The sequence below is a fragment of the Schistocerca serialis genome, chromosome 6 (assembly GCF_023864345.2).
Source record: "Schistocerca serialis cubense isolate TAMUIC-IGC-003099 chromosome 6, iqSchSeri2.2, whole genome shotgun sequence".
NCBI lineage: Eukaryota > Metazoa > Arthropoda > Insecta > Orthoptera > Acrididae > Schistocerca > Schistocerca serialis.
This window is the reverse complement of record NC_064643.1, coordinates 579,791,958-579,816,375: the sequence shown is the minus strand read 5'-3', so window position 1 is coordinate 579,816,375 and position 24,418 is coordinate 579,791,958. Positions and strand designations below refer to the sequence as shown.

The window sequence follows — 24,418 nt, the reverse complement described above, 5'->3', positions numbered from 1 at the left end:
CCTACACTGTGAAGCCTTCTATGTGGGAATGACCAGCAACAAACTGTCCATTCGCATGAACGGACACAGGCAGACAGTGTTTGTTGGTAATGAGGATCACCCTGTGGCTAAACATGCCTTGGTGCACGGCCACCACATCTTGGCACAGTGTTACACCGTCCGGATACTTCCCACTGACACCAACCTATCAGAACTCCGCAGATGGGAACTTGCCCTTCAATACATCCTCTCTTCCCGTTACCCACCAGGCCTCAACCTCCGCTAATTTCAAGTTGCCGCCACTCATACCTCACCTGTCATTCAGTAACATCTTTGCCTGTGTACTTCCGCCTCGACTGACATCTCTACCCAAACTCTTTGCCTTTACATATGTCTGCTTGTGTCTGTATATGTGTGGATGGATATATGTGTGTGTGTGCGCGAGTGTATACCTGTCCCTTTCCCCCCCCCCCCTCCCCCCCCCTCCCCCCCCCCCCCTCCAAGGTATATGTCTGCTTGTGTCTGTATATATGCGGATGGATATGGGTGTGTATGTGCGCGAGTGTATACTTGTCCCTTTTTCCCCCTAAGGTAAGTCTTTCCGCTCCCGGGATTGGAATGACTCCTTACCCTCTCCCTTAAAACCCACATCCTTTCGTCTTTCCCTCTCCTTCCCTCTTTCCTGATGAGGCAACAGTTTGTTGCGAAAGCTTGAATTTTGTGTGTATGTTCGTGTTTGTGTGTCTATCGACGTGCCAGCGCTTTCGTTTGGTAAGTCACATCATCTTTGTTTTTAGGTGTGTGTGTGTGTGTGTGTGTGTGTGTGTGTGTGTGTGTGTGTGTGTGCGCTTTACTCTTTGGAATGTTACTTAAAATATAATCAAAAATATTTTAAGATTATGGACATAAAATTTGTTCACAGAGTCAACAAGTGACATCATTGAAGGAAATTATGGTGGTCAAGTGGAGAAACTCATCTACGGTGTCTTCACGACACCAGTGAACTCTATTGGTGGCTCTGCTGTTTGTGCCTTCAGTATGAAGTCAATACTTGAGTCATTTGATGGTCCATTTAAAGAGCAGGAAACGATGAACTCAAACTGGTTGGCAGTGCCAAGCCTTAAAGTGCCAGAACCAAGGCCTGGACAATGTGTGAATGACAGTCGTACACTTCCTGATGTGTCTGTCAATTTTGTAAAGTCACATACACTGATGGATGAGGCCGTGCCAGCATTTTTTACTCGGCCAATTCTCATTCGGATCAGCTTACAGTTAGTACTCATTTTATAAACTTGTTGAGTGGTTAATATTAATAGCAGTTATAGTCTTATAATGTAACTGTCTTATTTACCTACTCTTGTCCCATCCCATCTCACCATTCGTCTTCTGTCCAGCTGACATTAGCTTTGCATACTAAATTAGTCACTTATGTGTATAGTTTATAAGTTATTTAGAAATTCATTCTGTAGTCCTTCACACCTGCATCCGTACAATTTAGTTGAATAAAATGTCAAAAACAAGATGTCTAAAAATAAAAGAAGAAAATAAACGTAATACACTTAAAACAGTTCTGCTTGTAAAAGAAATGGAAGTGGAGCTGATGGTAACAAAAGATGAAGCAGTTCTTAGCTTTGTGGTTTATCCTTTGTCAGGAAATGATGAGGAGAAGAAAAGGAATAGGTATGAAAGATCTGACATCTGACTGAAAGGCCCACTCAGGAACCCAGGGGTACGGGTGACATTTCAAGTGGTGAGAAGGGATGTCAAACCGTACACCACACTCCAGTGCCCAATGAATGTCTGTTGCTGTATGTCATTCAAATTTCTTCCCATTTACTTGGAACACCTCTCATAACTTTGGTGACCATTGGACTTTTCCCTTCTGCGACAATGTTTATAGTCTTCCATTTCCATCTCTTCCATACTCTATACCCCTTGACATAGAATAAATCAGTAAGAGACATTTTCTCAATATTTTAAGTGTGTCTATATTTTTATTTTGTTTAATTATACGTGAATATTAGATTAATCTACTAATAACCACAGTGGGTGGAAAATTTATTTATGTGCTGAAGTATGTATTATTGTTTTTATTATTACTCTTTTTTGCTTCTTGACTATATCCTGCTGTTATGACAGCTAATTGTTATCATCCGCAGGTACAGATTTACAAAAATAGCTGTTGATCAACAAGTCCGAACACCAGATGGGAAAGCGTATGATGTCCTGTTTATAGGAACTGGTAAGTTGGAATAAGATATGCTACCATATTTGAAGTTACTTGTGCCTATATTTTGTGGTGTATACTGATTGCTTAGGATTTGACGCTAACCAGTTTTTTTGGCTTCTGGTTAGTATATATATATATATATGGTTATAATAAAGGGAAACATTCCACGTAGGAAAAATATATCTAAAAACAAAGATGATGTGACTTACCAAATGAAAGTGCTGGCAGGTCGACAGACACACAAACAAACACAAACATACACACAAAATTGCCTGATGAGGCAACAGAATTTTGTGTGTATGTTTGTGTTTTGTTTGTGTGTCTGTCGACCTGCCAGCACTTTCATTTGGTAAGTCACATCATCTTTGTTTTTATATATATATATATATATATATATATATATATATATATATATATATATATATATATATATATAAATAAAGCAAAATAAGGACAGTATGACACTAGAACCTGAATTATCATTTCAGACATTCCTTGTAATTTCTGAGTAATAAAACAATTACAACAGTTAGACCTATACAGTTACGTAAATATGTTCCATGTTATATTGCAGTTTCACTATTAAATGTAAGTGACACTTTATCTAATAAATGAGGACTTTTTTCAGATGATGGCAAAGTGATAAAAGCTTTGAACTCTGCCTCCTTTGATTCATCTGATACTGTAGATAGTGTTGTAATAGAAGAACTGCAAGTGTTGCCACCTGGAGTACCTGTTAAGAACCTGTATGTGGTGCGAATGGATGGGGATGATAGCAAGCTGGTGGTTGTGTCTGATGATGAGATTCTGGCAATTAAGCTTCATCGTTGTGGCTCAGATAAAATAACAAATTGTCGGTAAGTAATAAATAATATTTACAAATTTTTATTTCAGATCTTGCAGGAAAGGTACTGTTATAGTTTTAGCAATCAAAGTTGTAAAGGAAATCGGTGTACAGGATGAAACCTGACATTGGGTTAAGCAAATTTTAAATTTACCCAGTGGAATGTATCACATATGGAACATAAGTGTTTCAGCATACGCACTTAATCATTTTGAACTGCCAGGTTTATTTAACTGTACATCATTGCCAAATAACATTATGTAACACACAATTTCTTCAAATTGCTGTAATAGCACCCTGCTGACTATTCAGGTGTGAGATACCAGTTAATATGTGATGAGAGTGAATCAGGTATTGTCAGATGAATATGAACCATTGCCTGAGAGTTCACAGGTTGAAGACCAATTTATTAAAATCCTACACAGTTCCATGCATGCATGGTGCCTAGGTCAATTGTGTTTTAAATTTCTACAATGATAATAGCTACCCTGCTGGAAAACACTGCTACTGATGTCTAATTAAGTGGCTGTAGACTTTGAATGTTACTGAATGATACATGTTATTAAAGTGGCATGTTTACTAGTGCTCATTTTTCTTTAACAATATCATTGACCCATTGAACAGCTACTGAAATATTTTCATGGGTTGGTTAATGGAGATGGACTTTGTGACATGTTCTTATGTGTGATGATAAGCAAGAAAAAGATGACCAAATTTAGCAGATTTAAAACAGAAAATTACCCCATATGAGTACATAGGCCTAAATTAGAACATGCTAATTCCTCAAATGGTAGTATCAATGCAAGGAGAGTTACTGAGGTTAATTTCCCAAACTGATAATCAATACATCGATTCTGTTTTATTTTACTACAAAAAATTAGAAATGCTTTAATATGTGCAATTTTGATCTGTTTATCTCACTTCTTAGGGATCATGAATAATATACAATTGCCTGAGATGATATTGTCATATGACAAGAGAAAGACTGTGACCCAACAGCAATAGCGTAAAAGGGAATGAGGCACTATTTCTTAAAAATGAACTGTTGTTTATTATTGTAGCCTGTTTTTATATGTACTGATAAAAACTGTTACACAGCGAGCTGTTTTTATCTACTATTTATTTAGGATCTGTTTTTCTGTCTTATGACAACTACCTTTGTGGGTATGTTTAAAAAAAGTGTGTAACCATGAACTGGTTTAGCTATGAAACAAAATTTTTGTTTTCAGAGAATGTGTGTCCTTGCAAGATCCTTACTGTGCATGGGACAATGTAGAATTAAAATGCACAGCTGTAGGTTCACCAGACTGGAGTGCTGGAAAAAAACGCTTTATTCAGAACATTTCACTCGGTGAACATAAAGCTTGTGGTGGACGTCCACAAACAGGTAATTCATGACTTTTGTATTGATTTCTCTTGTGATACATGAAATCTTACTTCTGCAAGTAATATGTGATTTATCACAAGAATTTTCTGTTATTGTATATAGTAGTCTAAAAGCAAATGATAAAGGTGAATTAACTGTTACTTTTCACCAATGCTGTTATTTCAGCAAATAGCCCTAGAGTATCTAGGTTACGTAAGACCTCCTGGTAGAAATTCTTTTTATATCTTGTATCATATAGCATAAACAGAATTTTTATTATTTTATTACCATTTCTCCCTCTGGATCTTGTAAGAGCATCATTTGCTGTCTGTGCTTCTCTTATGCCTCAAGCCCTTTGTTTTCACCCCCATCATCAGTACCTGTGATTAGCTCTGTAAAGGCAAGCTGTCTTTTGCAGAGCTTACTGAAGACATAAAATCATATACAATACATCCTGTCTGTCCTTTTCAACTGAAGCTGAGAATAATCCAAATACAGTAATTAAAATGTCTTAGTTTTATATCAGAGGCTAAGGTAATGACTGAAGACCAGTCATGACATGGTTGCAGTTATTTCTGGAAATCTCTGAAGATCAGTAGGTCAGTCAGATAAGAATGAAAATTATGCAGCACAAGGAACTCCAAAACTATTTTTAAAAATATAATTGATAAGCCTAACTTAGCTTACATGGAGATCTATAATTTGAAGAAATTCCTGCTAACATATAGGTTGTTTCAGAACCTCCTCAATCTGTTTCTCCTTTTCCTTTCGTCTTGTGCTGCAGATGCGTTCTTGGTGAATACAGTTTTCAGTGATGACTATCAGTAACAATTTTTCGGTATCTTGCTTAGAATCATATTAATGCAACAAGCTTCAAAGTATTCAAAATATCTGAACGTCAGACAGCTATGGCAATTCAAAATCATTTCACTTTAGTATTGCTGTAGTTATCTGAAGATAAAGATTTTCACCTTGAAATATGTTTAATTAATAAGATCAAAAAAAGCTGCCAGTGAGTTTTGACCAGTAGTGGCTAAAATAAAACATATTTATAAATGTTAACATGCAGTCAGGTTAAAAATACAGTCAACAGACAGAAGTAATTTTATACTTTCGTCTTCTGTATTCTACAAGTCTGATGGTTAGCCATGACATGCCATGTCTTGCAGTGACTTCTACCACACTGTTATTCAGCTGGTTCATCACCAATTTTCAGGTTCACTTGTGGGTTAAGCTGCTTTGTCCCTACCTTTCAGGTTCATATACTCACTGTTATGTTAATCAGTTATTCTTGCATATCTCTTGTACCAATGAATAGGAATAAATACTGTCACAAATCTTCTCATCTGTCCTGATCCTCTTCTTCATTCATCTCTTTCTGTCTTAAGAGAAATGACTGATCTCCCCCTTATTGTCTGATTTCAGGTAAGTGAACATACTTTCTTTCTTTCTTTTAGAATAGTTTACAGCCTTAAGATCAAGACTGAAATATTAGAAACAATGCCTTTTTAAGAAAGAATTTGAGACATGATTTGTTGATAAGATGATGCTTTCTGCAATGGCTTCAGAACTGTAGCAGGAATTCATATCCTGTACTTCTGCATAGAGATAGAACGTATTTTAGGCTGACAATAGAGTTGTGGTTAAAATTTAGCACTAGGCTTCTAGTGCAGTAAGTTACATACAGCATAAAATAAGTAGAAATATTTTAAAAATGCATGACATAACAAAAAGGAATTTCGAAACCAGTAAGTGTAGTGCATTGCTTCCTCTGCGCTGAGTATGCAACCCGCTTTTCCTTACAGAAATCGTTGCTTCTCCTGTACCAACTCAGCCGACGACAAAATCTAGTGGTAAGTTGTGCTTTACTTTAAGCTTCAATGCTCTGGTATGTTTACAATTAACAATTTTATTTAGTGAAATGCTGCATGTTTCTAAGGCATGAACTATAGCCTCTCTGTAGACACATAACATTAGATTAAGGATGAGCTGCATAGTAACACTACCTATCAGTTTATTTACTACTATTCTGATTTAAGTGCAGACCTTAAGTCTTTTGAGAATATTTCTTGCTGTCTGTTATGAAAATGTATTGTCTGCTTTTGTAATATTGCAATTTTTCAGAATCAAAATAATATTTTGCAGTATTTTCTGTTTGAACTGACTTGCGTTAATTTTTCAGTTTATTTTCAAAGGTTTCAAAGCATCTGTTATGTCCTTGTTTAGTATTACTTTTAGTACTACATATGACGAAGATCATGATATACTATTTTATACTCAATAGAGCAACCACTTGTGCAATATGTATCTGACTTGAAACAGACTAAAAAGAAGTTACTGTTATTTGGATTTTACTTTTAAGAAGAACCAGCTATTTTACAAAAAGAACTTCTTTTAGTTAGTCTTCATACAGACGGGATTAACACTAACTTGGAGTGTTTATCCACAGTTCCATTTTCCGTGGAAGGAGAACTTAAAAAAGAGAGTAACTTCTTTCATCTGTTGCATGTTTTCTTTAGATTACTCACTTAACTTGTTTTTAGGCAAATTGATCTCTTGTGTCACTTGCTCATAGTATTTGCTTCTTTATTTGCATTTTATGTCAGTGTGTTATGTAATATTAATCAGATTTTTTTCTAAATTAGCTTATTTCTTATGGGCTTATTTCATTATATTTAAGAAAGTTTATGTTCTTGTTCAATACATTTGGATATATCTTATTGATTTTAACTGGAAAAAGTAGTTACTGTATTTCTTGTGTACCATAATATTTCACATAATTTTTCGTTTAATAGGGATAGCTATCATTTTTAAAGTTGTGTTAACTTAATTTGCCCTGTATTGGCTTTAGAAATTTTTATTTGCTGGTAAGCAGTACTGTTACTTTAAGTTTCTGTGATTGGTCATGGCAGATGAGGGCACAACGTGTCCACCCTGTTCGTGTGTGTGTCCCAGCAGTAGCTCTGCAGAAAGGCTGGACGCAGCCGCTGGTCAGTGCACAAATTGTCTCTCACTCAGCTTACAGCTGGTGTCTGGGCTGGAGCTATCTAACATTTTTGATATGCTAATTAACTATACTTCATGCAGGTCAAGGGCACACAGAAAGTGTAATATCCAAGAAAGAATGTTTGTCGATTTTCTCCTGTCTCCATTTCTAAGTAGTGCTGCCACATTCTTTGTGATAAGGGCATTGATTAAAAATTTGTAGTCCACAATTGTAAATACTTAAAAAATTAGACATTGGCAATAAAATAATAAATCCCACTTGTATTTTCAGTGCCGACATTAATGCTGACTGAGAAATTATAGAAAATCAGATAACATTTTTACAGGCATAGTTAGCGATAATTACTAATTACCTAATTGAACATACACCAGCAGCACAAAAATAACTGATGCTGTTGTTAATTTCTACAATATGCTATCCATATAATAATGAAAACATTAGTAGTTACATTCTACCAAAACATATACAGTTCATTAGGAAAAAAGAATTTGCTTTTCCTTGGAGCAAGAGATGCTGAAATATACAGATAGTTCTACTTTTTGCATTCTTGTTCAATTTTAATACCATTAATATATTTTCTTCATGTGCATACAGTATTTACACTCCTGTTGCAGCTCACACTACTGTTCAGTGAGGTATACAACTGTTATTCTCACATAAGAGAGAACATTTCAAGGCATTTCGATCACATTACTGACAGTTCTGGCTGACTGCTGTAGAGTTTGCTGGATACACTTAATACCATTTATTTGGCTGCGGGCTACACTTAAAAATAGGTACATAATTGCTATTATCAAGTGTGATCCGTTTAGAAGGCCAGCTTTAAATGTTCACAATGTAGGAAGTGTTTGTTGCTATAACTCCATAAGAAGCATTTTTATTCCAGAAAGTTCTTATTTCCTTATTGGAAATAAACATTTGTTACTAAGGTGTAGCTTGTTTGTTGGTTGTAACCATCACAATAGAACTATCCTGTAGACATAACTAATGTATTCCCAGTGGTATGCTTCACATACTCGCAGAAATTATCAATATTCCTAATGTTTGCATAGACCAGCCACACCCTCATAGAGGAAGTGAATTTATATTGTCTCTTGTGCAGTCTCAAAGCCTATCCTGGCCTTATAGAGTGCATACATAGTGTTTGTTATTGACACTGTTGTCCAGCCCTTGAGTATCACATGATTAACAGCTTTGAGAAGCCCCTCAAACAAAATGGCCTCTCAGGCCCCATCACTTGACAAAACCTTGTTCATTCGTGTACACTCTGTTGCTGGGGTAAATACAAGTTTTTCATTCCTTTTATTTCTTCTTAAGGTGTTAACACCAACTTAAGACAAGCTAGGGAACTAGTCCATGTCCAGGCTGTTACTTTCTTTTGGACATACTGAATAGAATTTACCTGTTACAGCTGGAAACAACAATTGATAGAGTGAAAGACTTTCACAAAGCTATTTTTGCTAGTGTCAGAACCATCTTTGCTTCATTCACCAAAAGTCTTACCATTTCACTGTGCTCAGATAGTATAGCTACTATGAACAGAGATTCTATATAGCACATGGAAAATAGGATGAAAGTTTAAAAAAAGTTGAAGTTTCCTATCTGTGCTTAAATCACTCTTCACATGCCATTGCCTTTTGTCACACACGTATGCTAGAATGCAGGTGATATAGTCTATCCATTTCAGATTCCTCTCTGTATCTACTCTTTTATCATTCGTTGAATAAATGTCTTGAATTTGAGTTTTCCAAAGAAGAGGAAAACATTAAATTATATTAAAATATTAATTTTGCAGTGGTGGTGAGAAACATCTAGTATAATATGTGAAAAACTAGCTGTGGAGGATGAGCATTAATTTACTAAATATAGTAATCTTCTCTGACATGCATCTCTGCAAACTACATTTGAAAGTTGGCTTTATGCTATCATTCCTCATGCAAAGGAATTGAAGTAAATAACAGGTCAACTGAATTTCAATATGATGTAAATGGGGTAGTGGCTACACTGTCCATATGTATGATAGTAACAGTCAAAAAAAAAAAAAAACTTCACAAAAGAAAATTTAGAAGTTTTAGATGAAATAATTTCCTGAAAATTGTATTTGGGGTGGTCTGTCTATATATAGTACAATGTACACTATCATTTGCCAAAATATTAAGAAATTAATGTTCCAATGTCCTTTTGGAAAAGTGTGCAGCTAGTGGAGATAATAAACACTAAATTTTGTACTTTCCAAGTTCCCTCACTCTGGAACGGGATCTGCCAGCCATCTATATTGCTTTGGTAAAGCTGTATGATCACATTACTTTCAAATTTCTAACTGCATGTAAATTCTATTTTCATTCTTATGCATGTCTGCAGTTTTCATATCTATTACATACTTTGCTTGAAATGCATGTATTCACTAAACGTATTGCACTTCACAGACTAATATTGTAAAGTCAACTGGAAAATGCTTATGTACATAGTGTTTGCCCTTATAACATATTTGTAAGGTTTTACTCACACAATTTGCCAATGTTTCTGAATACCCATAAAAACCATATTCCTGTATTTAAATTTCTGAAATCTTCATGATGTACATGATCCATTTTGTTGAACATTGCACAGAATAGTTTTGGCGAGTAAACATATAGGTGTTTGCTCCACAGTAAGCCATTTCTTTTAAATCAAAATGAAGTTCAATATTTAGTGAGGTCATACATTTAATTTTGTTTATATGACATGCAGAGAGATTTTAAACATTGCATTATACTAGCTGTCTACAAACAAGTGCCACTTGGGTTTCTGAGCTGAAATTGGTTTTTGAAGTTCTGTTTTTTATGGATCTTAACATACTTTGTAGAAATTTCCCATCCCAAAATTATTATAAGCTGTTGCTTAAAGAATACACACCATGCATTATGGAAAAAATATATTCATTACTAAACACCCAAGGAAAGTAAATTAGACATATTCTCAAACATCAGACTGTCTCTGCACAGTGACAATACATTCATAAGATAAAAATATTCAATTCACGCTTTTTTAAATCACCAATTTTGTGTATTTGAGCTCTGTTTTAAGAACATGATTCTGTTTACTGGTAAATCATCATTTACACTCAATTCATATTAAAACTACAAAATGTGCTCAGAATCAGTCCAGTGTCACCATCTGATTATCTGCAACAAATCTTTGCCTTGTAATTGAAAATTGTAGCTAGTCTATTAGTAATATTTGCAAGTACTATCACGATAACACAGTATTCAAATCTCTGTGTTCTTTTCTGGTTACTGTATGATAGATCATACTGCTTTATATCAGAAAACTGTTGACTGCTGTTGTCACTGGTGTAATAATTAAGAGATCACAGTTTTTCATAAAATGTGGAAAAATCATCTTATTCTCTCTGGAGTCAAATCAGTTACTGAAGATATAAACAAAAAATTTTTACATCGTCTTTGACAGAACAATTGTTTTCTCTTCATGTATGTCATCTGACCAAAACTTTTCAAGCTGAAATACTAATATCACATGTCCTGTTCTCTGCCTTTGTTGTTTAGTTCCACACTCACGTAGTTTGCTTAAAGATGGGATCACTGATTATTTAAAAAGCTAAAAAGAAATTTTTTGGTATATAAGAAGATATTTGTGGTACATGCTGTTGTGCTTTAAAGTGGTACAGGATTTGGTTGCTGTAAGAGGATAATACTGTTCCATAATACAGTAGAAGGCAACTTTTTTTTAAATGAGCAGTGTCCCAATCTTTATGGTGTGTTTCTTAACCTGCGTGTTCACCTCTGGCAGGCGATCCCGTTCATTCAATCCACCAGGCTGAATTTGAACCTGAAATTGACAACGAGATTGTTATTGGAGTAGATGACAGCAACGTCATTCCTAATACCCTGGCTGAAATAAATCATGCAGGTATGTTTCCAAGAAAACTGTAGAAAATATTGTATGCTGTGTAATGTAATCAGATATGATTTGTTAGGTTCTCTGAGCCATTTTTTGAGGAGGGACTTCATTAATTTGTACAACTAGCTGTAATGTTTCTTAATTATATACCAGTGAATTGGGACGTAATCAAAGGACTTTCTGTGTTGCGAGTAGTTTTTTCCATATACTCAGAATGATTACTGAAGGTGTGATGATATGTGCTTCACAGCTCATGATTTATCGTATCTTTTCCAGGTTCAAAGCTGCCTTCCTCCCAGGAAAAGTTGCCTATTTATACAGCGGAGACTCTGACTATTGCTATAGTTACATCATGCCTTGGAGCTCTAGTTGTTGGCTTCATCTCTGGATTTCTTTTTTCTCGGCGATGCAGGGGAGAGGATTACACAGACATGCCTTTTCCAGATCAACGCCATCAGCTAAATAGGTAGGCTAGCCGCTACCCTATCTCATTTCCCTAATAAGAACTTCACTCTATTTTCAGTCTATGTTGTTTTCATTTGTAGCACATTCTTTATGCTTCACGATTATTGCAATGATAATCAAAACTTTAGAAACTAGTCATTAAATGAAAGTTCAGACTACTTTTAAGATAGAAACAGCTGTATTTATCAAAACAGCTGCTGGTATTTTAGTAGAAGATACTAATGGAAAAAGCTAACAGGCTCTCAAGCTTTTGGAACCATAGGCCACTGCTTGAGACAAGGAGACAGGGAAAACTGTTCAAAGCAAATGGCCATTTTTGACTTTTCAGAACTGTCCTTGTATATTATTTTCTCTGGCTTCCAGTAAAAGATATCTGGTTCCAAAAGACTGAGGATATGTTAACTTTACATGTGGCGGTCTGCCCTTCTTCCTCCATTTTATCAGTAAATACAGCTATTTGACATATATTAATAGTAGCACTAAGTAACTTGAGGTTTCTTGCAGAAATTTTCTTTTGCAAAATTAATATTTTTTAAACAATGAGAAATCCAGGATGAAATAATGACAGTATTATGAAAAGGATATGTTGTTACTCAGAACACTGAGTCACAGAAAGGCACAACAAAAAGACTGCTATACATTTGAGACTTTGGCCAAAAGGCTGTCCTATAAAGTGGAAAACATACACACATTTACACAAACACAGCTCACACCCACATGGCCACTGTCAGTAGCCACTGAGACTCACGTGTGTGTGAGTTGTGCTCATGTAAATATTTGTGTGTTTTTGCACTTTGAGGAAGGCCTTTTTGCCAAAAGCTCAAAATATATAGCAATTTTTTGTTGTGCCTTTCTGTGACTCAGTGTCTGCTCTATATGCTGAGTGACAATCTATCCTTTTCATAATATTGTTGGTAATATATCTGTAAAACATTTGTAAATCATAAAACTGGGAATATAATGAACCATCAGTCTGCCATGCAGTGAATACCGAAACAGAAAATAAACTTGGTTTTCATTGAATGTAACTGTCTTTTTCCATTTACTTTTGTTTGTTCATATGTACTTATTGAATTCTCTGTTATTATGATACTCTGTAGTTTCTGAATTGTTTACTTTTATTTTCCCAACAGAAGAAGTAAACTTATTTCAGTATAAGATGATCTTTTTATAATCATAACAGGTAGAATTTATAGTGAGACAGAAATCTCGATGTTTTCTATTTCACACACAATTTTTCATTTTCAAATTACAATTTTGGTTGCGTTATCTAAATGCATGCTGACTGGAACATTATCCTGTTTTAAAAGTGAAATCTGGAAATGATGTAAAATGAGTGAACTATGCACTGCAATCACTGATAAAATATTGTGTGGCTGAAACTTTTCTTTCTAAAATGATTATGAAGCTGTTAGTGATAGACAGCTAACAACTGTTTCATACTACACCCTCAGATCCTGTGCTGGTTTCAGCTCTTCTGCAATACGAAGACCTTACAGATGAGACTAACAAGCACAGGGAGCGGAAGAAATGTGATAACAGAAATTTGGGAAGGACAGCATACAACAATGTAAGGAAAGTTATAAACACAGAATTTCCTTCGTCCGATAAATTACTATCTGATTACAGTATCAGCACGGTTCAGAGCATTTAAGTAGCGTAGTTCAATGGGTGTTCGTCATAGTTTGTTGAATAGAAGACTGTTTATTTTTTGCATCCTATATGTTGTCAAATACTTGTTGAGGACCTACATATTTTTGCTTATTATTCACAATATTGTGAACTATGAATGTCAGTATGTATACAAAACATGACTGACGTCATAAACTTTCACAAAATTGTTCTCAGTATTTATCACCAGAGTAGTTAAACTGCATCAGTGCACAGTTCACTCAGACAATAGATGATTAATATGTAGGCACTTTGTCGTTTTTACAGTCTCTCTCTCTCTCTCTCTCTCTCTCTCTCTCTCTCTCTCTCTCTCTCTCTCTCTCTCTCTCTCTCTCCATAAATGCTTGGCTTTACTTTCTTCAGTAGCCTGCAGTGTTCTTCATGTTATAGGAACTGTGGATTAAAATTTAGAAGCAGTAAAATCACCATTTGCTAAAGATGTAAAGGAGATATCTCATTCTATGTAGCCCCTACAACATCTGCATGTTGAGGAAGCATGCTTGAACATTTGTAATTATCTTGCTAGTAAACTAATCAGATGTATTATTTTCAGGCTCACTGAGGCTGGTCTGAATGCAGACTCACCCTATCTTCCACCCTGTGCCAATAACAAGGCAGCCATAAATCTTGTGCTCAATGTCCCACCAAAGAATGCAAATGGAAAAAATGCCAACTCTTCAGCTGAAAACAAACCAATACAGAAAGTAAAAAAGACATACATTTAGCAGAAATCTTTGGTATCTGTTTTGGTGCAGACCCATGCCACTAGAGTAACCAAGACTCTATTGAGAAATGTCCTCAAGAAAGTTAAAAAGATGTAGACTTCTGTAATCGAGAGCACCACTTTCCATAGTAATACAGAACAATATGAAATAAATACTACAGAAGAAGTCTTTGTTACACAAAAAAGTGTATAGTGATCTGTGATCAGTTTCTGCTAGTGGTGATTGTGGTTGTGGGAACAGATGTGCGATTTTTTTAAAGATGAACTTGACAAAGCAGGAAATGAAGACTAGTTTTTAGAATTGATCAGTGGCACTATTATCCTAGAGATGAATTGCAAGAAACTTAACAAAGGCAGCTATTTGTAGGAGGTTATAAAAGCAAGTTCATGATTTACCTACATTGTTCTAAATTAGCTACTCTAATGTCAGATGGAAGTTTAATACATTCCACTCAGAATCACAGAGCTTTTGTAGCAAAGATTGCCTTACATGTATGTGGTATGGTAAATTATGAAACTTTCATATGTTGCATCTAAGTGACTCTAATAGGAGTGCTTAAACGTCGGTGCTGAATAGTCAGCAGATAAAAACTTTGTGCTTTCTAAAATAGGCACATTGATAACCAAGAGAAAATCTTAAGACATGGAGTCAGGTGTATAAAATGCAGAGTTTCAGAAACCTGCCACAAACTATAATTTTTGTGAAGCACTACCCAATAGAATTTAGATAAGAAAAGCTCAGAATTATGTATATTTCAGTGCAGTGAATACTCTGTTAGACTTGAAAATGGGACATTTTATTCTCCTGACTGCATCACGTTAAACAAATGTCAACCCACCCAAAACTTCCAGTATTGTTTAATGTGCATATAGTTTAATCCGGCCTGTACAAATTAGTGCTAAGAATCTCTGTTTCATGTATTAGTTCAATCTCCATGCTACATGTGCTACATTATAAATGTGAAAAGACTGAGAGCTGGAAAATATTATTTGTATATAATTGAATGTACATATTTAAGTGACACATTGTTAATATTACATTAATAAGAATCCAGTGGCACTGATTCTGTGAGAAACCATCAGTGTGTGTTTTGAGGCTTTTGTGTCAGCACTTTGAGGCAATGTCTTTGCCATCAGAACTTAGAAAAGACATCAAAAAGAGTCTTTTCAAGGATTGTGCATGCCAGAAATGATGATTTCATGCATGCATGAGAGATTTTTGGTCAGATATCCTTAACTCATTGCAGTATATTTGTAAACAACCTGACAATATGAAGTTAATGATATGCAATGTTTTGGCGCAATTGTGTGGATATTTTTATATAACTGTATGTTATTATGATTGTTAAGTTGAAGAAAATAATAATATGAGACCATATTGTCAATATTTTGATTCATATAGAACACTTTAAATTTGCTTCATTGTGCATAGAATTATCATTGTGGCAAGTGGAAGAAAAATCAGCTCAGTTTTGGATAGTAATAGTTTCTTTTACTATCAGTTTATATTGTTCAAATATGGCAGAAAATCTTTCCCTCATATTGCATTTGACACGTCTGTTGCAATTTTTCTACACTTGTTTGTAAGTTTTATTTTACATGTCAGAGGGTAGTTAATAAGTAGATATACTTTTCTCAAGTTTTGGATTTTGCAATAATCTCACTGAAATCATGTAAGCAATTCCTGTGTGGAATGATGTATATGAAATACAACTTTGTTAATGTACTGAGAACCTCATTGCCATCAGCAGTGTTAAGTTTCATTAAGAGTCAGGAACCATTGCTGACAGCAATAAATTAGTGCTTATGTTTTTGTGCCTATTCCGTGATGGCTTTTTAAATGCCAGTAAATGTCATATAATATAGTGTCAGAAATCTTTTTATGGGTGTATGGTTTCTTAGTGGTTAACCGTTCTTTATTTTTAAATGATGAAAACTCTTAAGCTCGTAAGTGGGTAAGAGAGACGAACACAACTGCAGCAGTTAAACTCGTAGAATATTAAATTTCAGTTAAGGTATGATACAGGTATAATTGTTTTGTAATTCGATTATTGTCAAATGAGACTCTACCATAACTTGTCACACATACTTCTGAGACCTCAGTAAACACTTCAACTAACACTGTAATGCTTTCTGTGCTTTATTATTATGGCTATTGTGACTGTAGAAGGGAATAAGATAACCTACTCCAGAACTGTTTTACTGAAGTTTTGAATTTTGATTTTATTCATATTTTTGACTGGGTTGGTGAGCTTCATTTCCTGCTTGTAAACTTCATAAAGTGACTTTTAAAAAATGTGAGCCCTGTTTGATAACCTGTGTTAATGTGATCACAAGAAACTTGCATAAGTGATAGCTGACATTGTTACATAATAATTCAATATGAACCTTAGTGAGTGAGATATTGAATATGTCTAGCCACAAATTTGAAATCTTGAGAGTATAACTTACTGAAATAAGTGTTTAGCTCACATCATTTACATTATGACATAAGATGTATTTAAATCATTTATTGTTCGATATTTGGAAAATGGATGACTAGTTAATATGATATGTTTCACTTCATAAACATTCTGGAAGCAGGTTATCTTCACGTAGTATTAAGTGATATTACAACACAAGCTTTATGCCACATACTTGTTATATCACAGCTGGTATTTCTATTTTCATTAGTCATACTATTATGTTTTGATTCAATGCAGATATTTGTTTATACAAAAATTTATTTTAAATAACTTAATCTGCAGTAAACATAGAACTAAATTATAAGAATAAGTCATAATTCTGTCATTAAATAGCAGATCTTGTGACTGTGGTACAGTCAAATCGCACAGACATGAAATATGTATTTCTTGGTTTGAAGACAGATCAGGATTACAGAAAATGTGCACAGTAAGAAATAAAATATGCAGAATGAGAAGTTTGTTTACATTATATCAGTAGTTAAGATGCTGAAACAGTATATATTCTAAAAAAATACAACTCATGTATCTTATAACTGTAAAAAGTCTTGTTTTTGATATTAAAATATAAATTACAAAAACAGTGGTTTGTGGCTGATTAAGATCCAGTGGAGATTTCATTGCTGAGTTTTTTTAATGTGCAAGACAATGAAGTGATTTGCAGAGTATAATTAACAGATTATGATGTAAACATTCTAAATAATTCCTCTAATTTTTACCTGGAATTCACTGAGAAATACTTTCCTTTGAGCAGTGTATAAAATGCCCATCTCTTTGAAATGTCTCGGTGACAAATTTCAGACTAAGATTTAAATAAAACTTGCTTATATTTAGAACTTTCCTGGCACAGATATTCAATACTATTTCTATTTTCCTATGCTTAATACTTACATTAAATTAAAACAAAATGATGATTGGTCAGATGTGTAGCAAAACTGTATTAATTTGAGGTTTTGTATATGAATGTTATAACAATATTGCAATTTATTAAATTTATATGAAGGAGAATGAAAATGAATAAAACAAACTATCTTTGACTGATCAGTGTTCAGTGTGCTGAAAAAGAAGTACCAAACCAATCACATCTTCCTGTGAAGAATTAGGAGCCTTTATCATTACATACATGTCTTCATAAAAAGGTGAGTGTCAAAATTAGGTTTATTACATATATACAAAAGTGTCAACCTTGCAGAACAACAAAGAGAAATATTACACTGTTTACAGATATTTATCCAGTGCAAATGCATGAGCATCTTCTATATTTGTAGAGTTTATACTGAAGCTGATAGTACTTGAGACTGAACAGGTACATTTACTTCCTAGACACTGAGCAAATGGTTCAAAGTGTACAGAGGGCAAGTTAAAAATATTGAATTGTTCTAACTTCCAATACAACCTCTGACAATCAAGTTAAGTGAACAGTCCTGCAACATTAATGTAGATGAACTATGAACTATAGTTACCTTACTGTACTTTGAAATAGTCACCTCCCACAACTATGCACCACTGAGTTCTGCAATACATGTCCTGGAAACCTTGCATGAAATCTTCCTTTGGGATGGTGTTCAAAAGCTGCGTCATGTTTTGTTAGATGTCAGGAATATCATCAAATCTCTTTCCTTTCAAAACGAATTTGAGTCGAGGGAATAGGAAGAACTCTGGAGGATTGAGACCCAGCGAGTATGGTGTATGTTCAAGTTGCACACTTTTTCTTGCCAGGAACTGTTTGACAATATTGGGTGAGCATTGTCATGAGCAAAAAACCAGGAACCTTGTTGTGTACACTGAGGTCATACCCTGTGTAGACGTTGCATGAAACGAGTCAAAATTTCAACGTACCGTGCAGTGTTTAACATCCATCCCTCAGGTAGGAATTTGCTAGGGAAGCAGTGGTTGGGAAGGGAGTGAGACAGGGTTGTAGCCTCTCCTCGATGTTGTTCAATCTGTATACTGAGCAAGCAGTAAAGGAAACAAAAGAAAAATTCGGAGTAGGTATTAAAATCCATGGAGAAGAAATAAAAACTTTGAGGTTTGCTGATGACATTGTAATTCTGTCAGAGACAGCAAAGGACTTGGAAGAGCAGTTGAACGGAATGGATAGTGTCTTGAAAGGAGGATATAAGATGAACATCAACAAAAACAAAACAAGGATAATGGAATGTAGTCGAATTAATTCGGGTGATGCTGAGAGAATTAGATTAGGAAATGAGACACTTAAAGTAGTAAAGGAGTTCTGCTATTTGGGGAGCAAAATAACTGATGATGGTCGAAGTACAGAGGATATAAAACGTAGACTGGCAATGCCAAGGAAAGCTTTTCTGAAGAAGAGAAATTTGTTAACATCGAGTATAGATTTAAGTATCAGGAAGTCGTTTCTGAAAGTATTTGTATGGAGTGTCACCATGTATGGAAGTGAAACATGGACGATAAATAGTTTGGGCAAGAAAAGAATAGAAGCTTTTGACACGTGGTGCTACAGAAGAATGCTGAAGATTAGATGGGTAGATCACAAAACTAATGAGGAAGTATTGAATAGGATTGGGGAGAAGAGAAGTTTGTGGCACAACTTGACTAGAAGAAGGGATTGGTTGGTAGGACATGTTCTGAGGCATCAAGGGATCACCAGTTTAGTATTTGAGGGCAGCGTGGAGGTTAAAAATCGTAGAGGGAGACCAAGGGATGAATACACTAAGCAGATTCAGAAGGATGTAGGTTGCAGTAGGTACTGGGAAATGAAGAAGCTTGCACAGGATAGAGTAGCATGGAGAGCTGCATCAAACCAGTCTCAGGACAAGACCACAACAACAACAATGCCTTGACTATTGAAAAAGGTGGTGAGTTTCGTTTTGATGCATGATTTTGTGGCTCTGACCTTTTTCTGGCGAGGTGATGTCTGAAAATGCCATTCCGCATTTTGCCATTTTGTTTCAGGGTCATACCAGAGACACCAGGTGTCTTCCTCAATGACAATATGGTTCAAGAAACTGGGTGTCACATCCACTGTTTCAACAAAATCCTGTAAAGCCTCTAAACGTGCTTGCTTCTGATTCTCAGTCAAGTGATGTGACACAAGATAACACATTTTCTCTTTCCTAACTCCTGGGTAAGGATTTGTTGCATGGATTCACAGTTCATCTGCAGTTCATCCACTATCATGTGAACAGTTAAATGATGGCCATTCATGATTAATGTCCTCATTTTCTCAACATCGCTGATCGCCCACTATGGGGCTTGTCAGAAACAATTTCCCGGCCTCCTTGAAAATGGGTGAACCACTCGTGTACACACTTCATGGACATTGTTTGATTCCCATAAACACTTCTGTGTTTCATCGTCAATAAGAAGGTCCAAGGGATACAGTAAACCTGAAGTGAAGCATCGGAATCTAAAACTGGTCTCACAGGAAAGGCTCAAAACATAGACAGTAATAATAGTCAGTCCTCTTGCACTCAATCGGGATTGTGCCTTTCGTATTTAATTCCGATGCAATTTCTGTGTTTCATCGTCAATAAGAAGGTCCAATTGATAGAGTAAACCTGAAGTGAAGCATCGGAATCTAAAACTGGTCTCACAGGAAAGGTTCAAAACATAGACAGTAAGAAGAGTCAGTCTTCTAGTACTTAAGTCGGCATTGTGCCTCTTGTGTTTAATTCCGATGCATTTTCTGTGTTTCATCGCCAATAAGAAGGTCCAAGGGAAACCTGAAGTGATGCATCGGAACCTAATACTGGTCTCACATAAAAGGTTCAAAACATAGACAGTAAGAAGAGTCAGTCTTCTTGTACGTAAGTCGGCATGTGCCTTTTGTATTTAATTCCGATGCAATTTCTGTGTTTCATCGTCAATAAGAAGGTCCAAGGGATACAGTAAACCTGAAGTGAAGCATCGGAATCTAAAACACGTCTCACAGGGAAGGTTCAAAACATAGACAGTAAGAAGAGTCAGTCCTCTTGTACTTAAGTCTGCATTGTGCCTTTTGTATTTAATTCCGATGCAATTTCTGTGTTTCATCGTCAATAAGAAGGTCCAAGGGCTACAGTAAACCTGAAGTGAAGCATCGGATTCTAAAACTGGTCTCATAGGAAAGGTTCAAAACATAGACAGTATGAAGAGTCAGTCTTCTTGTAGTTAAGTCGGCATTGTGCCTTTTGTATTTAATTCCGATGCAATCTCTGTGTTTCATCGTCAATAAGAAGGTCCAAGGGATACAGTAAACCTGAAGTGAAGCATCGGAATCTAAAATGGGTCTCTTTTGGTGTCTTGTCAAACTTAAAACAAAACTTTAAATTGCTCCTTGGGCTCATTTAATGTCCTGTTCTCAGCTCAGAACCAATGCACTAAACAATCACTTCATCCAACAGGTCTAACATGGAACAAACATGATGCTCAACTGAACTACAGTGGGGGCAGGTTGTCACACTAGCTGCTATGCAGGTGCAGCATTGTGAGTCGCCGGTTTGACAGTTCTGGCTTAATTCACCGAACTTTGTTGTCAGAGGTTGTATTTATTTTCTCCAGATTAAATATTCTTAAAAAATGGGAAAAATCTAGAAACCTAATTGTATCTTTTAGTGGCCTGCTTCTGTTCAAGCAGCTGATGAACATATTTCAGAATCTGTCTCAAATGTTGTTAGCCCTTCGACACTGAACTCTTACCCAGGTTATATGATTACTGTTATCTATGCTCGAATGCTGTTAATGTGGTTATACACCCCTTCTCTACCTCTTAGTTTAGTAGGCAGCTTTAGCTGTTCTGACTCTAAGGTACCCATGTAGTGTAAATTTGTTAAAGTGGATAGCTGCAGTTATGTCTGAATCCCCTAGCACCTATTCTAAACTTGCACTTCTTGAAGTATTTGTGTATACTTATTGTTTTCAGCTTCAATTTCCATATAATTGTTGTTTAGAACTGCTCTCAGAGTATTATTCTGATTGCTTTTCTCTTCTAAGTAAGTGAAGAAAATGTCTATAGATAAAAGAAATTTCAGTGTTGTACAAAGGAGAAAATCCTGGAGGTATCACTTGCTCAAAATAACAAGCCTTTGCCATTTACATCAGTGCATATTAAACACGTTTTGCTTTTGCGAGAGGTATAGTCTAGAGTGTTGCAGAATCTAAAAAAAGAAATGGCGGTGAAACTCTTGTGAAAGAAGAAAAAGTATTTTTTTTTTGCCAAAAAAAAAAAAAAAAAAAAAAAAATTCTCTCTGTGTAAACAGGTTTTTGATTGCTTAAACAATGGAAAGTCAAGGATAGAATAACTACAATATGGAAAGGATAGATTGCTACTCACCACTTAGAGAAGGAATTGAGTCGCATACAGCCACAGTGAAAAAGACTGCAAAAATATTAAGCTTTCAGACAAAGTCCTTCTTCTGTACGAGAAAACATATATATTCACATGAGCACAAGTCACAAAAAAATGTGGCCAATTTTTCTAGCACCGAGAAACAGGGGTCTGTGTAAGATGTAAGATGTGAGATGTGCTTGTGTGGGTGTTTTTGTGTTTTATATTTCAGAAGAAGGACTTTGTTTGTAAGCTTAATATTTTAGCAGTCTTTTTCATTGTGCCTATCTGCAACTCAATACCTCCTCTATGTGGTGAGTAGCCACCTATCCTTTCCATATTGCCGTTTGATGATTTAGCTTTAGAACACAAATGTTCAACAGGAAAGTTTGAGGCATCCTGTAATATTCCACATTTCTGGCAGAAAACCTTATGAAATGTGTAGAAAAAAAAGAGAGAGAGAGAGAAAAAAAAACAAGCTCTCTTGTCATAGGTTGTGTGAAAAACTGAAAACTGTTGAGTGTCTATTCAGATACTTTTGTTGAAGATTCAGTTTTCACAAAAATTAGATCTTGATGTCATTTTATGTCCATTTTGAGAAAGCTTAACTCCAGTGACAACTCCACAAGTACCAGAGGCGACAGTTTATTCAAACTTTCAAGTATTGTTAATAAAGGCTGAAGGGGACGGGTTTCATAATGCATTTCATCTATACCAAAAGCTCTAAACTGACCAATGCTTACTGCTGTTGAAACAGTGGTTACCTTTTAATAAATTTATTCTATAAAAACAGTATAGGTTCAAAATAAAAATATATTGATTGTCAGACTAAGGTACTTGTACAAGTGAAAAAACATTAAATTGGGTCCGAGGGTTTCGGGGTAAACTGGTTGTCAAGCAACAGCTTCTTTCCCTGGCTTCTCATCCAATCAACAACAATGCACACATGCTGGTACACAGAGAAATTAAATTTGTTGACTGGTGTAATGCTTGCCGTGAAACCAGGTGAGATGGCACATCTCACAATAATTAAGGAACTGTAGCCCCACTCAAAAACTGCAGATTTAAATCCTCAACTGCCCACAGATATGTTCCTGTTCACATCTAAGACATAATCTGCTTGTAAATGTTAAATTCATAAACTGCTGTCTTCTCATTAATTTTCAGAGACAGCTACAAAAGATGTAAGTTTCGGAGCAGGAGACAATTCAGTAATATTCAAAATACTTACCTGGATGAATAATAAATAGGTGTTGATGCTTGTTGAGCAAATTACCACATCATTTTTCTTCAATGCAAAATGTGTTGTTGTGATTCTATTGGAATTTGTACATCATTAGAAATAACGTTCTAATCACCAAAATGTTGAACATTCATGGTTTATTTGTAGTTTCTTCCCTTCTCACATCTTAGTTACAAAACTATTCACTAACAGTCAGACTTACCAAAAGTTGCACCAAAATAAAGACATATCTGTGTCAGAGTGAGCAAGAATTGTGCCAAAAGTGCTAAGCACACTGAACCACATGGTTTAGCCATAGTCGCTTCCATAATCTAAAATTCAGAGTAGTGTTTACTTCTTTGTTAATATGTGTGGTAAACTCACAGTTTTATAATGCAAATGATTTCCTTACAAAATACACATTAAAGTTTGCTTAGAATTTAGGCTGACAACAATTGCAATGATGACTTTTATCCCTTTTTTGATGAAATTCTCAAACTTTTCACTTTTAACTTGTTAATACTTCTCTTATGTATTTTGGGCCTTAACAGTCACCCACAAGAATTAGAATATTAATTAATAGCCTGTTATTCTTTTCAGTAAACAAAACTTTTCAAGATAATAAATCTTTATCAGAAAATCACATAATTCGTGAGATATTAGCAATACAATGTTCTGTGCAACCCCGTTGGTGTTTGATAAGGTCAGTCATTTCATTTACAGAATAATGAATGTAAATAGAAGAAAATTTATGGAAAAATGTGCATAACTGGGTAACAATAATATAATAGTGTGAAATAATACAAGAAATGAAAGATTAACTGCAAATAATGAAGTAGGCTGTACAAAGGTGTCGATTTGTGTTAGTTGCATGTAACATATTTTCAGTACACGAGCCTCAGTCTGTTGCATTACACCAGCCATATTTTTATTAGCTATGGTTTCCTTCATTCAGTTAATGACACAAAAATCTGAAAAGCCCACAACACACACACACACACACACCTTGAGTTGCAAATTACAATTCTGACATGCAACGAAAGTTTGGCTTCATTTCTACTTGCAACAACAATATGGTACATATATTTTGTGTTTCATGTTCTGGCAAGGTAATTTTAAATTTTTGTGCTGTTGTCTCACCAGTAACACAGTAAAACATGCCACTAGCAGAGCATCTTTTGACTCTGGTAAGACAAATAATAAAAACTGATCCAAAAGAAGAGAGAACAGCTAGGACAGAAAGATGTACTGTTGACAAATGTG

At 35.2% G+C, this 24,418-nt stretch overlaps 1 protein-coding gene across 1 annotated transcript in view; it reads left to right on the top strand.

Annotated features, from left to right (window-relative positions):
• The window catches only part of LOC126484996 (semaphorin-1A), a 348,769-nt gene extending 331,084 nt beyond the window's left edge, over positions 1 to 17,685 (top strand). The window contains exons 10-18 of the mRNA XM_050108602.1: positions 902 to 1,250; positions 2,139 to 2,221; positions 2,838 to 3,066; positions 4,283 to 4,440; positions 6,225 to 6,272; positions 7,332 to 7,409; positions 11,216 to 11,335; positions 11,603 to 11,792; positions 14,016 to 17,685. Of these exons, the coding sequence (XP_049964559.1) occupies positions 902 to 1,250; positions 2,139 to 2,221; positions 2,838 to 3,066; positions 4,283 to 4,440; positions 6,225 to 6,272; positions 7,332 to 7,409; positions 11,216 to 11,335; positions 11,603 to 11,792; positions 14,016 to 14,187 (1,427 nt within the window). The 3' untranslated portion in view covers positions 14,188 to 17,685. The remainder of the gene's footprint in view (positions 1 to 901; positions 1,251 to 2,138; positions 2,222 to 2,837; positions 3,067 to 4,282; positions 4,441 to 6,224; positions 6,273 to 7,331; positions 7,410 to 11,215; positions 11,336 to 11,602; positions 11,793 to 14,015) is intronic.
• The last annotated feature ends 6,733 nt before the right edge of the window (positions 17,686 to 24,418 follow it).